We start from the raw sequence: 12,256 nt of genomic DNA on the forward strand, positions 1-12,256 counted from the left end.
TTTTTTTAAATAAAGCGGGTGTGGCTTGTATATCTTTTTTTTATTCTTTTTTTGAAAAATAGAGCGGATGCGGCTTATATGCAGGTGCGGCTTATAGTCCAGAAAATACGGTAGTCAGATAAAAATCACATCCCTACATCCAGTGCGTCTGTCCATTGAGCTGTTACTCAGAGAGCGCCCCCTGCAGGTTTGGAGCACTTCCGGTTGTAGTGACCGGTTATGAAGCGTTTTTCTTTTGAAGATGGTTTCTTGTTTTATATCCTTGTGCTTTGCATCGTTTCTCTATTTGCAGCGTTTGATGATGCTGCATTTGTCTTTGTTTTTTGCAGCACGTTTTTTCATTTGCACCACGTTCCTCTTTTTGTACCTCGTTTTGAGTTTGTGAATTTGAATCGTTTCTGTACTTGAAGCCGTTTTCCTTAACTGAGACGCATTAGGCCGTCACAGTGCGTTTGGCCCTCGTCGGCCACCGTACTTTTCACGTGTGTGCTTTCAAAGTGCACAAAGTGCTTTTCCAGCCTGTTTTTTTTGTCAGCATTACAGACAAGACGGTGGCTCATTGGAGTCCCACTTGTGCGGTTTTCGGGTTCCTTATTGCCAGTTAAAGGTGCGCTTCACCAGCCTGAAGAAGGTTCGGTTGTGCTCGCGCAGGTAGGAGCGCAGCGTCTGCAGAACGGTGCCGTTGACGGTCGGGTGAGGGCGTCCCTTCGACTCGTGCAGGCAGCGCTCGCGCCCGTCGCTCCGGATGCAGTAAAACCCCTTGGTCTGGTTGAAGTAGAAATTGGAGGACACTATCCTGGGAGTCAAGTTCAGGAAGCGCTCCACCTTCTGGAGCTCCGGCAGGGGGTCGTGGATCAGGGCGTCCCCGTCCACGATGTGTATCTGCTCCAGCGGGAAGTGGTGGAGCCAGTTACGCATGTGGACGTCGTACAGGCTCCGCTGGATGGCTTTGTAGCGCATGTTCAGGGCGCCGTTGCGCACCAGCAGGTTCTCGATGGCCTGGACGGGCTTGTGGTTCTCCAGGCGGTTGAAGTAGACCTGGGTGTAGTCGGAGATCACCCGCTCGGCCGGGTCTCGCAGGATCAGCAGCAATTTTACCGACGAGTTCATGGCGCAGATGCGTTCCGGCGCCAGAGCGGAGGTGAAGTAACCGGGCGTTTTCTCTATGGTGATCTGGCCGGGGTAAGAGAAGGGCATCAGGTCCCGGTACCACTCCAAACCCTTGGCGTAGTTCTCGTCCCAGTCGAAGAAGTGCACCTGGGAGAAGTGGGAGAAACATATTGAGAATGTTGTCAAGAAAATGGGTAAAGGCACAGGGGTCGGCAACCCAAAATGTTGAAAGAGCCATATTGGACCAAAAACACAAAAAACAAATATGTCTGGAGCCGCAAAAAATTTAGTCTAGTATAAGCCTTAGAATGAAGGCAAATGACGAAAGTCGAAAAAGTTGAAATGTTGAGAAAAAAGTCAAAATTTTGAGAAAAAAGTTGAAATGTCGAGAAAAAAGTTGAAATGTTGAGAAAAAAGTCAAAATTTTGAGAAAAAAGTTGAAATGTCGAGAAAAAAGTTGAAATGTCGAGAAAAAAGTAAAAATTTCGAGAAAAAAAGTCGAAATGTCGAGATTAATGTTGAAGTACAATCTTGAGAAAAAAGTCGGATTGTCGAGAAAAAAGTCAAAATTTCGAGGAAAAAAGTCGAAATGTCGAGATTAAAAAGGAAAGGAAAAAAAAAGAAAAAAAGAAGGACGAAAAAAATGAAAAAAGAAAAAAAGAAGAAAAAAAGAAAAAAAAAGGTCAAACATTTTTGAAAAAGCTCCAGGAGCCACCAGGGCAGCGCTAAAGAGCTGCATGCGGCTCTAGAGCCGCGGGTTGCCGCCCCCTGGTGTAGCATGTATCAGAAGATGTTCTGGTTTTCTCACCTTGATTACTGCTCACCAATTTGGTCGGGTGCAGCCAAAAAATACCTCTCTAAGCTTCAATTTGCTCTGAATAAAAGCTGCAAGGCTCGCATTGTGCTGTCCATCAGGGGTGAGACAGAGTACTGAAAGTTTGCATGCCAGTCTCTCATGGCTCAGAGTCCAGGAGAGGTTGGCTTGTAACTTAATGGTTTATTTCAGAAACATCTTCTACAGTAAACAACCAAACCATCTGTATTCACAACTACATTATGTAAGAGATCACCACAGTTACAATACCAGGCTACTAGAGGTTCTCTAGTGAAACCAAAACCCAGAACAGATTCAGTCCAGAGGTCTATAATATATCGGGCTCTTTCCGTGTGGAATAAGTTGCCAATTACAATTATTGAAGCACCGACTAAGACAAGTTTTAAATGGATGGTTCAGTTCTTGCAAAGTTTGTTTTTATGTATAATAGATCTATTTTCATGAAATTACGGTATATATTTTATTTTGGCTACTATGGCTGTTATCATGAAAGAAACAGTTGTCATGTTCAGTTTTGAGGTAGAAAGAAGCTTCTGGCCAATTCCAATGTTTCAAATTAGATTTCTGGATCATAAATAATGACTGATTAGACACCAAGATCTTCCATATCAGACACTCACACAAATGATGGCTGCCATCTTTAAAAAATGGCGGCCATCTTGAATATTAAATGACAACTTTTCAATTATCCAAGAGACATCTACCAAGTACTATATGTGGTAAATATATCTAAAATATCATATTATGTCCCCAAGTCATATAAAAACAGTTGTTTCTGGCATCCATTTTGAAAAATGGCTGCCATGGGCGCCATGTTGAAAATTCACGATGGCTCCACGTCCAATTATTTTTGGAATGCCTGTGGCTATGTGTGTTTCAAATTTCATGCTTGTATCACAAACTGAACGATTCCTATACATTTTATATCTAAACAGCTGGACTAAAACAAATAAAGTAATAAACCTCGGTGGCGGCCGCCGCCACCTCCGGGTGGATGTCCAGCATCTCCAGCAGCGCCCTCGTGCCGCCTTTGCGTACGCCGATGATGATGCTCCGCGGGATCTGTTTGGCCGTTCCCGGGGGTGGAGATGAAGCCGCCGTGTCTCCGGACGCATTGACCGGCGCTGCAGGATCGAAGTGGATACCGGGGTCGAGTGGCAAACCGACGCTCGTCTGGACGAGCTCGGGTGGCGCAGCGTTGGTCTGGAGAACCAGCAGCAACGCAGATACCAGGAGACGAGCCATGGCAGTGGACGGAAGAGACGGGGAGAAGAGAGACGGGGGTTCAGCTGAGGACGAGATGGAGCTTTCTGGCCTCAATGGTAACAAGAGCAGAGAGAAATGGAGCTTTTGTCTGCCATTGAATTTGAACTGGAGGAGGAAAAATCATCAGCAGTCCATAGAACATCTGTGGAGAGGGACAAAGACAAGAAAAGAAGAAAAGGCTTTCATATTTCAGACATATAAAGCAGGACGAATGTCTGTATTATACTGAAATGGCACTTTCATCATTTCCCTGAAAAGCAATCAAAACATAAATGCGCTTCATGTCTGTTAGAAGTGTATCATTTCAAAAGGATAATCTCAATTCATCTGTCTTTTAGTCTCTTCTCATCTCTCCTTTTCCCCGTCTGCTTTTGCTTCTCAGTCCATTTCAATTGATGGTTTCATTTCTCTCGATGGAAAACACTTAGACATATTTTCTGATGAGCTGTCTGGCTAAGATATCCAGGTATGTCTGAAGGCCAGGAGTAAAAAAGAAAAAGAAAGACATTTCCACAGTTGGGTGATTGTGATTTCCTGTTCATGCACAGAGAAAATCAATAGCAAAGCAATAAAATTCAAGCAAGTAGAAAAGATAAAGAATTTGTGGTATTTAAACTGACTTTTAATACCAAAGAGACCTTGAAAACCTTGGAAAAATTCTAATTCCCCACCTTGGCTATTGGACTTATAATATATTTCTACCAGGCTCGGTAAATATTGTAGCATTGCTTCATTCTCTTCAGTTCAGGGCGTTCCTGTCAAATGGCTTTACTTCACAAAAGAAGAAACACCTCATAGAAAATGCCATCGTTGAAACAGCAGAACCTTTTTTTTTTGTTAAATGTCATGGAATCTTAAAAAAAAAGAAAGAAAAAGTGCACCGTCTCCTTCCCTCGGAAAAAGAGCGGAGAGATTTGCTTCTGCGGTCGAGCTAGTCACAACTACGGGGCATGTGCATGCAAACATTCAGCTCAGAAGCAAAGGTCACTGTGGGGTAATATAAACCTATAAACCACACACACACACACACACACACACACACACACACACACACACACACACACACACACACACACACACACACACACACACACACACACACACACACACACACACACACACACACACACACACACACTCTTGTATTTGCCCCTCAGGGGGCCCACCAGTTTTTTGCTCATTTATGGGGTCCACCCCTCCCAATGTCGAGAAAAAAGTCAAAATCTTGAGAAAAAAGTCAAAATGTTGAGAAGAAAGTCGAAATTTTGAGAAAAAAGTTGAAATTTTGAGAAAAAAGTAAAAATGTTGAGAAATGTCAAGATTAAAAAGAAAAGGAAAAAGGAAAAAAAAAAAGAGAAAAAAAAGAAAAAATAAGGCCCGAACCGTAACGTGCACCCAGGTGTGTTATACATCAAAATGTGCGTCTCCAACAACGCGCATTACTTTTCTCAGTCAAAAACGTTACCGTGGCGACGCTAGACACCAAAAAGCGCACCCCCCCTTCATCTGATTGGTCCATATTTGATAGTTCCTACTTTCTGCCATAACTTTTGAATGGTTTGATATAAAGAGTCGTGGGTGGTGTCATCGGACATAGTTTTGAGTCCTTGACCTTAATTGGTGAAAATTGCACGCGAGAGGGCCCGTTCATCGCTGCTTGCAGCTTAAATTGACTTTATTCTCGTAATTTCCTTTTTTTTTGGTCTTAGTTTGGCCCTAATACTCCGTCATACCACACAGATTTCAGGAAACAAATTATTTTGATACCATTAAAACATTTGAAAAACTTCCTCCGAAGTAACTTTAGTACAGTTTTAATGAGATTTTTTTTTAGATGATATTCACTGAAATTAAAAGAGGGAATGGAAAAAAGAAACATGTATTTAAAAATAGTACTAGAAAAAATTAGGTCTTTGAATTTTTGATAGTGGGAGGAAAATGTGACAATAAATCATATTTTGTTTGATTACTGTCCTCTAAAAACCCATTCAAGTGAAAATCTACTTGAAACAGGTGAAAATTGATGTTTTTTCCAGTGATGAGTCTTTTTTTAAGTGTAATAAGATTTTTTTTAATAAAATGAGACATTTTAACTAAAAATAAGACAAATATTCTTGTTAAGATTTAGAGTTTTTGCAGTGATCCATGTTACTTATCCTGTGAAGGACAGAGTCATATTGATACATTCAGAAAAGTGTTTTTTATTGTTGTGTTTTGATGTATTTGATGTAAGTCCAGTGGATATTTAAAGCTTACAGAAGGCTGCATTTAACTGCTGCTATGTCATTCCTGCAGTATTTCTGCAGGTGTTTTGGTCACTGCTATTATTTGTAATATATTATATTATTTGTAATCAGCACAAATTATCTGTCCCCATATGATAAAATCCACCATCCCCCCTGATTTCTCTTTACAACTCGAGTACTGCGTATTATTACAAAACTTTACGATAACAATAGAAGAAAGTGAATTCGGATTTAAATATTAATAGTTGTTTTTCCACTTTTTCCACTTGCCTGAGTTTGGGGTAAAGACCACATGATGGGATTTGAAGTTGCAAACATGTCGCGGCGGCCTGGACTAAAAAAGCTGGCACAGACGACCTCGCCACCTCGCAGCCGCTAAGAGCCAGACCTGTCAAAGGAAACCAGCGTGTAACAAAGGCACGAGTGTGACAAATCAGCTGAAAGCTTTTAGAAAACGCTTGTCCTTGTGGCAGCTGTGACCTGCATGCAACAGAGAAAAACACCAAGTTCACCGCTGCAAGCTCGTGTCTCGGTAAGGAATCAGCTGTGATTGAAGCTTTCTACATTTTCAAAAAAAGAAACGTCTCCCCGAAGCTTCAAAGACGGTATTAAAGCAGACTTGAATTTGTCCCTTTTAATACCTTACACTGAAAGAAGATCACTAATCTGTGAAGAGTGCATAAAGTATTTCCGTTGAAATATGTGAAACTGTACAGAAGAGTATTAGGGCCAGGCAGGAGAAAAATAAAAATAATATTTTAGAGATGGAAGTTTTTTTTTATTGTGCATTTCGAGAAAAAAAGTCGAAATGTCGAGAAAAAAGTCAAAATGTTGAGAAAAAAGTTGAAATGTCAAGAATAAAGTTGAACAAAATGGTAAAAACACAGATATCAAAACCAACCCTATCAAGTATGCCATGTTTTAAACCCCAACCACAATTGCATGGCTTTACAAAATAATATATAGATGTGCAGAGAAGAAAAAAACAAAACAAAAGAAAAAAAACCCTACAGTACAATAATACAAAAAAACATTGGGGGCACAGATTGTAGCCTGACATATGAACAGGGCTAGGTATGGCAGTCCAAGACATTCTGAGATGGGGGAGTGAGGCCCTGTAGAGTTGCTTTAGGTGAAAAATGAATTCTCTGCTTGAGGAAATCTCCCTCCTTTAGTGCAACTCAGTCATAGAAATGTTCCCTCTAATGTGAAGAGCTCCAGTGCCGGTGTGCACAGCTCATTCCTGTGATGTCACTGCTGCCCTTTCTCTCACCCTTCAGAGTCTTTAACGATACGAAGGTGATGACACCCCCCCTGCTTGGTGGCTGGAGTGTGGGCTGCAGGAGAATGAGCAGGAAGGGCCGGTGTTGTGCAAAGAGGTGCTTATAAGCTGTGACAGCAGCTCCTGTCTGTCAGCGTTTCCTGCTACAGACCTGCCAGGTCCACCGCCTGCAGCCCGGCAGACGAAGAGCTGCCTGTCTCATCCAATCCCCCACCCATCCTCTCCTCTACAGCTCCACCTGGAAGGAGCCATTGGCCGTTTCCGAATTTGCATACTGCACTACTAGTATGTACTGATTTTGCCAAAATGTAGTAAGTAGTATGCTGTATGCGAACAGAAGGAAATCTGCAGTGTGCTAAAAATACCCAGATGTCTTACTGATTTGGAAAAAAATCCGCAGCATCAGACCAGTCTACCTCGCCTACTATATCCCAGAATGCAATGCGCCCTTGGCCGGATAGCGCATTTTTTTTTTTTTTTTTTTTTTTTTTTACAAGCTTTATTGAGAAAACACAAGTGCAATACAAAACAGCGGCGACCGGACAGCACAATTTTGTGAAGGCAGAAAGGACTAGTTGCACCGTGGAGAGGGAGAAGGAGGAATATAAATGTAAGTAACGTTAATATATAACTTTTTAAATTCAATTTAGTGTAAGGACAACGATTAAAAATTGTGACAAAGCTACGTTGCCCATTTGTAATGAATGTAAAACTTGGCATATTTGTCCTAATAACGTTAATACAAAGTGATAACGTAACGTTAAGTCAGCTAAAGTAACGTTACTGTTAACGATAGAAAGCTGTCAAGAAGAAAATATATAACTTAAAATCTATTTTTTGTTATTAGGGACAGAGCAGGACACCGACGTGCTGGCGATCCGCCGACGAAGCCTCTTCAGTGGGCAGAGAAATGCTTAACTTAACTAACATATTTCATTATATTTACTTAACATACATGCTTTAATTGTTCTTTTGAATGTAATGTTTGATTTGGATTCTTTGTTTTCTTTATTCAGATTGTTCCATAAACTGATTCCTTTCAGAGAAACACAACGTTCCATCAATTTAGTCCTGAATCTTGGTTTTTTTTAAATCTCTGTTCCTTTTAAGTTATACTTGCTTTCTCTTTTTTCAAATCTTTTCTGAATGTTGATCGGTAAGGATTTTTTATGAGCGTTAAACATAATTTGCAGAATACTATAGTCTACTAATTCATGAAATTTCAACAATTTTAACTGAAGGAATAATGGATTTGTTGGATCTCTATATCGTTTATAACTTTGGCTGTTTTCATATTATCAGGAAATATCCCTTTTGACACTGATTTATGGCGATCGAATCAAATTCAGGGTGGATGAGCTAACGTTACGAGATTCCATACAGACAATCGTCATGCAGGCCTTCCAGTTTTCCAGAACTGGAGCAGCAGTTCTGCCTTCTTGCCTGTGATGGGGTGAACTGTTCATGTTATCCTCACTTCCTGTCAGAAAAAGGTTCATATCTCAACTCATACTACCACTTGTTGATTATGCAGATATTGTTTATCAAAATAATCCAGATCCCCATCTTAAACCTCTGACTGTATTATTTAATTAATTATGTAGATTTGTGTTACGTTGTCCTTTCAGAACATCATTGTTTTATGTTTGATTCATTGAACTGGTTTCAACCCAAATCTAGACGGCAATTTCACTGTCTTCAGTTCCTTTTTAAATGTGTTTATTTTCACTGTCCTCCATATTTAAAAGAACTCATGATTCCATATAACTCTCCATACTCACTCAGACATATGAATTTTCCTTTTTTCTTTGTTGCTAGAATTTTAAAAGAGGTTGGGAAAAGATCATTTTATTTTAAAACTCCATCAGATTTGAATGGTCTTCCTCTCTTTTTGCGTTCTATTACCGCTTTTCATTGTTTTAAGTTGGCATTATATTCTCATCTTAAAACAAATTGCCTATGTTTTTAATTTATTTATGTATTTTTTTGTCCTTTTTTTCTATTTATTTATTTTCTTTTCTCTCTGTTATGTTATATTTATCTCATTGTTTCGGTTATTCAATTAGTCTACTTTGTAACTAGACTTATGGGGGTAGGGGTTGTGTGTGGGAGGGTGAGCAAGATGTCGAGAGCCGCGGGTTGCTGATCCCTGGTCTAAACTGTAATGTGATATATTGTAATGTTGTATGTTTTATGGGACCCCCTTGAAAATGAGATGTTACATCTCATGGGACTATCCTTTAATAAATTCTAAATTCTTATCCTACAATGCAAAAAGAAAGGGAAGCGAAGGTTTTCCAAAAACAGGCCATTACCCAAACAGTCACCACTGCACATCTACAGAAGCAATCCTGGATTTATATTCAGCAGCACATCCCAAAATTAAGTGTGTCTGACAGCAGGTATTGTGGAGGACAGCCTTGCTTTTTCTTCCTAATGGGAACACATTAGAGAGGTTAGCGCAGCCTCGTTATTGCTGCGATAAAACCAAAAGGTATCTTTGTTAGAGCAGTTCAAGTAAGGAGGCTTGATGCATTATTCATCGCTACTGTGCATTTTTCTGGCGAAGACACATATGTTAGAGGCATTTTTAATGCGATCTGAGGCAAAAACAAGCATAATCTCTTGTTTCTTTTGTGTTTCTCCATCTCGGCCTGGTCTTGGCAATCTCCGTTTCTGCTTCACGGCTTTATTAGATGGTTTCCTACAGGCCCGGTTCTACGAGGGTGCATAAGCATTGCACCCTCAGTTTATGTGTTTGCATGCTTAGTTGAAAAGACGAAAAGAAAACTGACAAATGCGCACGCGTTAAGCCTGATTTATGGTTCCGCGTTAAATCGACGGCGTAGGGGACGCGGGGACGCGCACTGTACACCGTAAGCTCTGCGTTGGTGCGACGCGGAACCATAAATCAGCCAGTGTCCGTCACTTATCTGCTTCCAGCAGTTTCCTGCACCAGCAAGACACTGCTCTCTGCTGCTCCGTTAACACAAAGTAACGATATTTGGAAGTGGTTCAAGCACAACCACACCAGCAAGTTTACAGGACTGTCTCAGAAAATTAGAATATTGTGATAAAGTCCTTTATTTTCTGTAATGCAATTAAAAAAACAAAAATGTCGTACATTCTGGATTCATCAATCAACTGAAATATTGCAAGCCTTTTATTAATTTAATATTGCTGATTATGGTTTACAGTTTAAGATTAAGATTCCCAGAAATTCAAATTTTTTGAGATAGGATATTTGAGTTTTCTTAAACTGTAAGCCATGATCAGCAATATTAAAATAATAAAAGGCTTGCAATATTTCAGTTGATTTGTAATGAATCCAGAATGTATGACATTTTTGCATTACAGAAAATAAAGGACTTTATCACAATATTCAAATTTTCTGAGACAGTCCTGTATATTTATGGTTATGTTTATTTTTGTTGCTATGTTTTATTTTCTGTTGCTAGATTGTCTGGTGGGTGAGGTAGCCCAGACTAAATGTAGCATTTTCTTTGTTCTGCAGCAATATTGCTGCAATAAAGCATTTAATAATAATAATGACTTGGATTTATATAGCGCCCTTCAAGGCACCCAGAGAGCTTTACAGAGACCATTATTCATTCATACACATCCTCACTGGTGGTGGTAGCTACGTTTTGTAGCCACAGCTGCCCTGGGGCAGACTGACGGAAGCGTGGCTGCCATATCACGCCAAACGGCCCCTCCGACCACCACCAACATTCAAACACATTCAAACACATTCACACTCATTTGAAATACACGTTAAATATTCTTGTTTTGCTAATTCCGCTTGAAATTATGGGAAAATGCATAATTTAGTGTTGAATAACGTGCCAGGCATGTGCACCCCCTCTGATCTGAGATGCACCGTAGTCATCATTTTCTAGAACCGGCCCTGGCCTCCTGTCAGACAGCCTGGTCCTTCCCCTCCCAAAAAATAAAAAAATAATAAAATCACACACACACACACACACACACACACACACACACACACACACACACACACACACACACACACACACACACACACACACACACACACACACTAACACACAGATACACACACATAGCCACACATATACATACACATAGCCACACAGATATACACACACATACACACACACACACACATATACAGTCAGACATATAAATATACACACGCACATACACACACACACACACACACACACACACACACACATATACATATACACACACGCACGCGCACACACACACACACACACACACACACACAGTTACTCAGACATATATATACACGCACACACACACACACACACACACAGTAACTCAGACATATAAATATACACACGCACATACACACACATAGCCACACATACATATATAAACACACACACACACACACAGCCACACAGACATATACACACACACACACACACACACACACATACAGTCTGACATATAAATATACACACACACATACACACACAGCCACATATACATATACACGCACGCATGCATGCGCACACACACACATACACACACACACATACAGTCAGACATATAAATATACACACGCACATACACACACACACACACACACACACATATACATATACACGCACACACGCACATACACACACACACACACACACACACACACAGTTACTCAGACATATATATACACGCACACACACACACACACACACAGTAACTCAGACATATAGATATACACACGCACATACACACACATAGCCACACATACATATATAAACACACACACACACACACTAACACACACACACACACACACACACATACAGTCAGACATATAAATATACACACACACATACACACACACACAGCCACATATACATATACACGCACGCATGCACGCGCACACACACACACACACACACACACACACAGTCACTCAGACATATAAATATACACACGCACATACGCACACATAGCCACACATACATATATAAACACAGCCACACACACACACACACACACACACACACACACACACACACACACACACACACACACACACACACACACACACACACACACACACACACACACACACACACCTTCAGTGTGCATTTTCCCCATTGCTTCCACTTCTTTTCCTCAGCCACTCAAAAACATGTACAATGTTTCTCCCACCCACACACATCCAACTGCAGCTCGAAACCTGACTCCCACAAACATGACTGATGCTAAATTATGGATGAATTGTGGTTCACCATGGGATTCCTGGCTCGCTTTAATTATTTCTGTTACAACTTAAAGCCCGAGCTACACGCCGAGGACCGATATTATCTTTTTCTTCCCCTCTTAACTTCAGAGATCCGATGATATGTGTCTTACAATGAGAGAGCACAGAAAAGCCAGCAGCTCTGAAACAGAAAAAAACCCAACTATCAAGAACAAACCCAGCATGAAAGCGAGCACAGCTGAGCATTTCATTGGTTTTCACATAGCTGACTTAATCACGATAAAAAGAAAAGTGACTGA

At 40.6% G+C, this 12,256-nt stretch overlaps 1 protein-coding gene across 1 annotated transcript in view; it reads right to left on the bottom strand.

Annotated features, from left to right (window-relative positions):
* Nucleotides 1-422: 422 nt before the first annotated feature.
* The window catches only part of hs3st1l1 (heparan sulfate (glucosamine) 3-O-sulfotransferase 1-like1), a 64,396-nt gene continuing 52,562 nt past the window's right edge, over nt 423-12,256 (bottom strand). The window contains exons 2-3 of the mRNA XM_061745183.1: nt 2,909-3,353; nt 423-1,257 (exon numbers count right to left, since the gene is read on the bottom strand). Coding sequence (XP_061601167.1) covers nt 592-1,257; nt 2,909-3,190 — 948 coding nt within the window. The 5' untranslated portion in view covers nt 3,191-3,353 and the 3' untranslated portion in view covers nt 423-591. The remainder of the gene's footprint in view (nt 1,258-2,908; nt 3,354-12,256) is intronic.

This window comes from Cololabis saira, chromosome 17 (genome assembly GCF_033807715.1).
Source record: "Cololabis saira isolate AMF1-May2022 chromosome 17, fColSai1.1, whole genome shotgun sequence".
Taxonomy (NCBI): domain Eukaryota; kingdom Metazoa; phylum Chordata; class Actinopteri; order Beloniformes; family Belonidae; genus Cololabis; species Cololabis saira.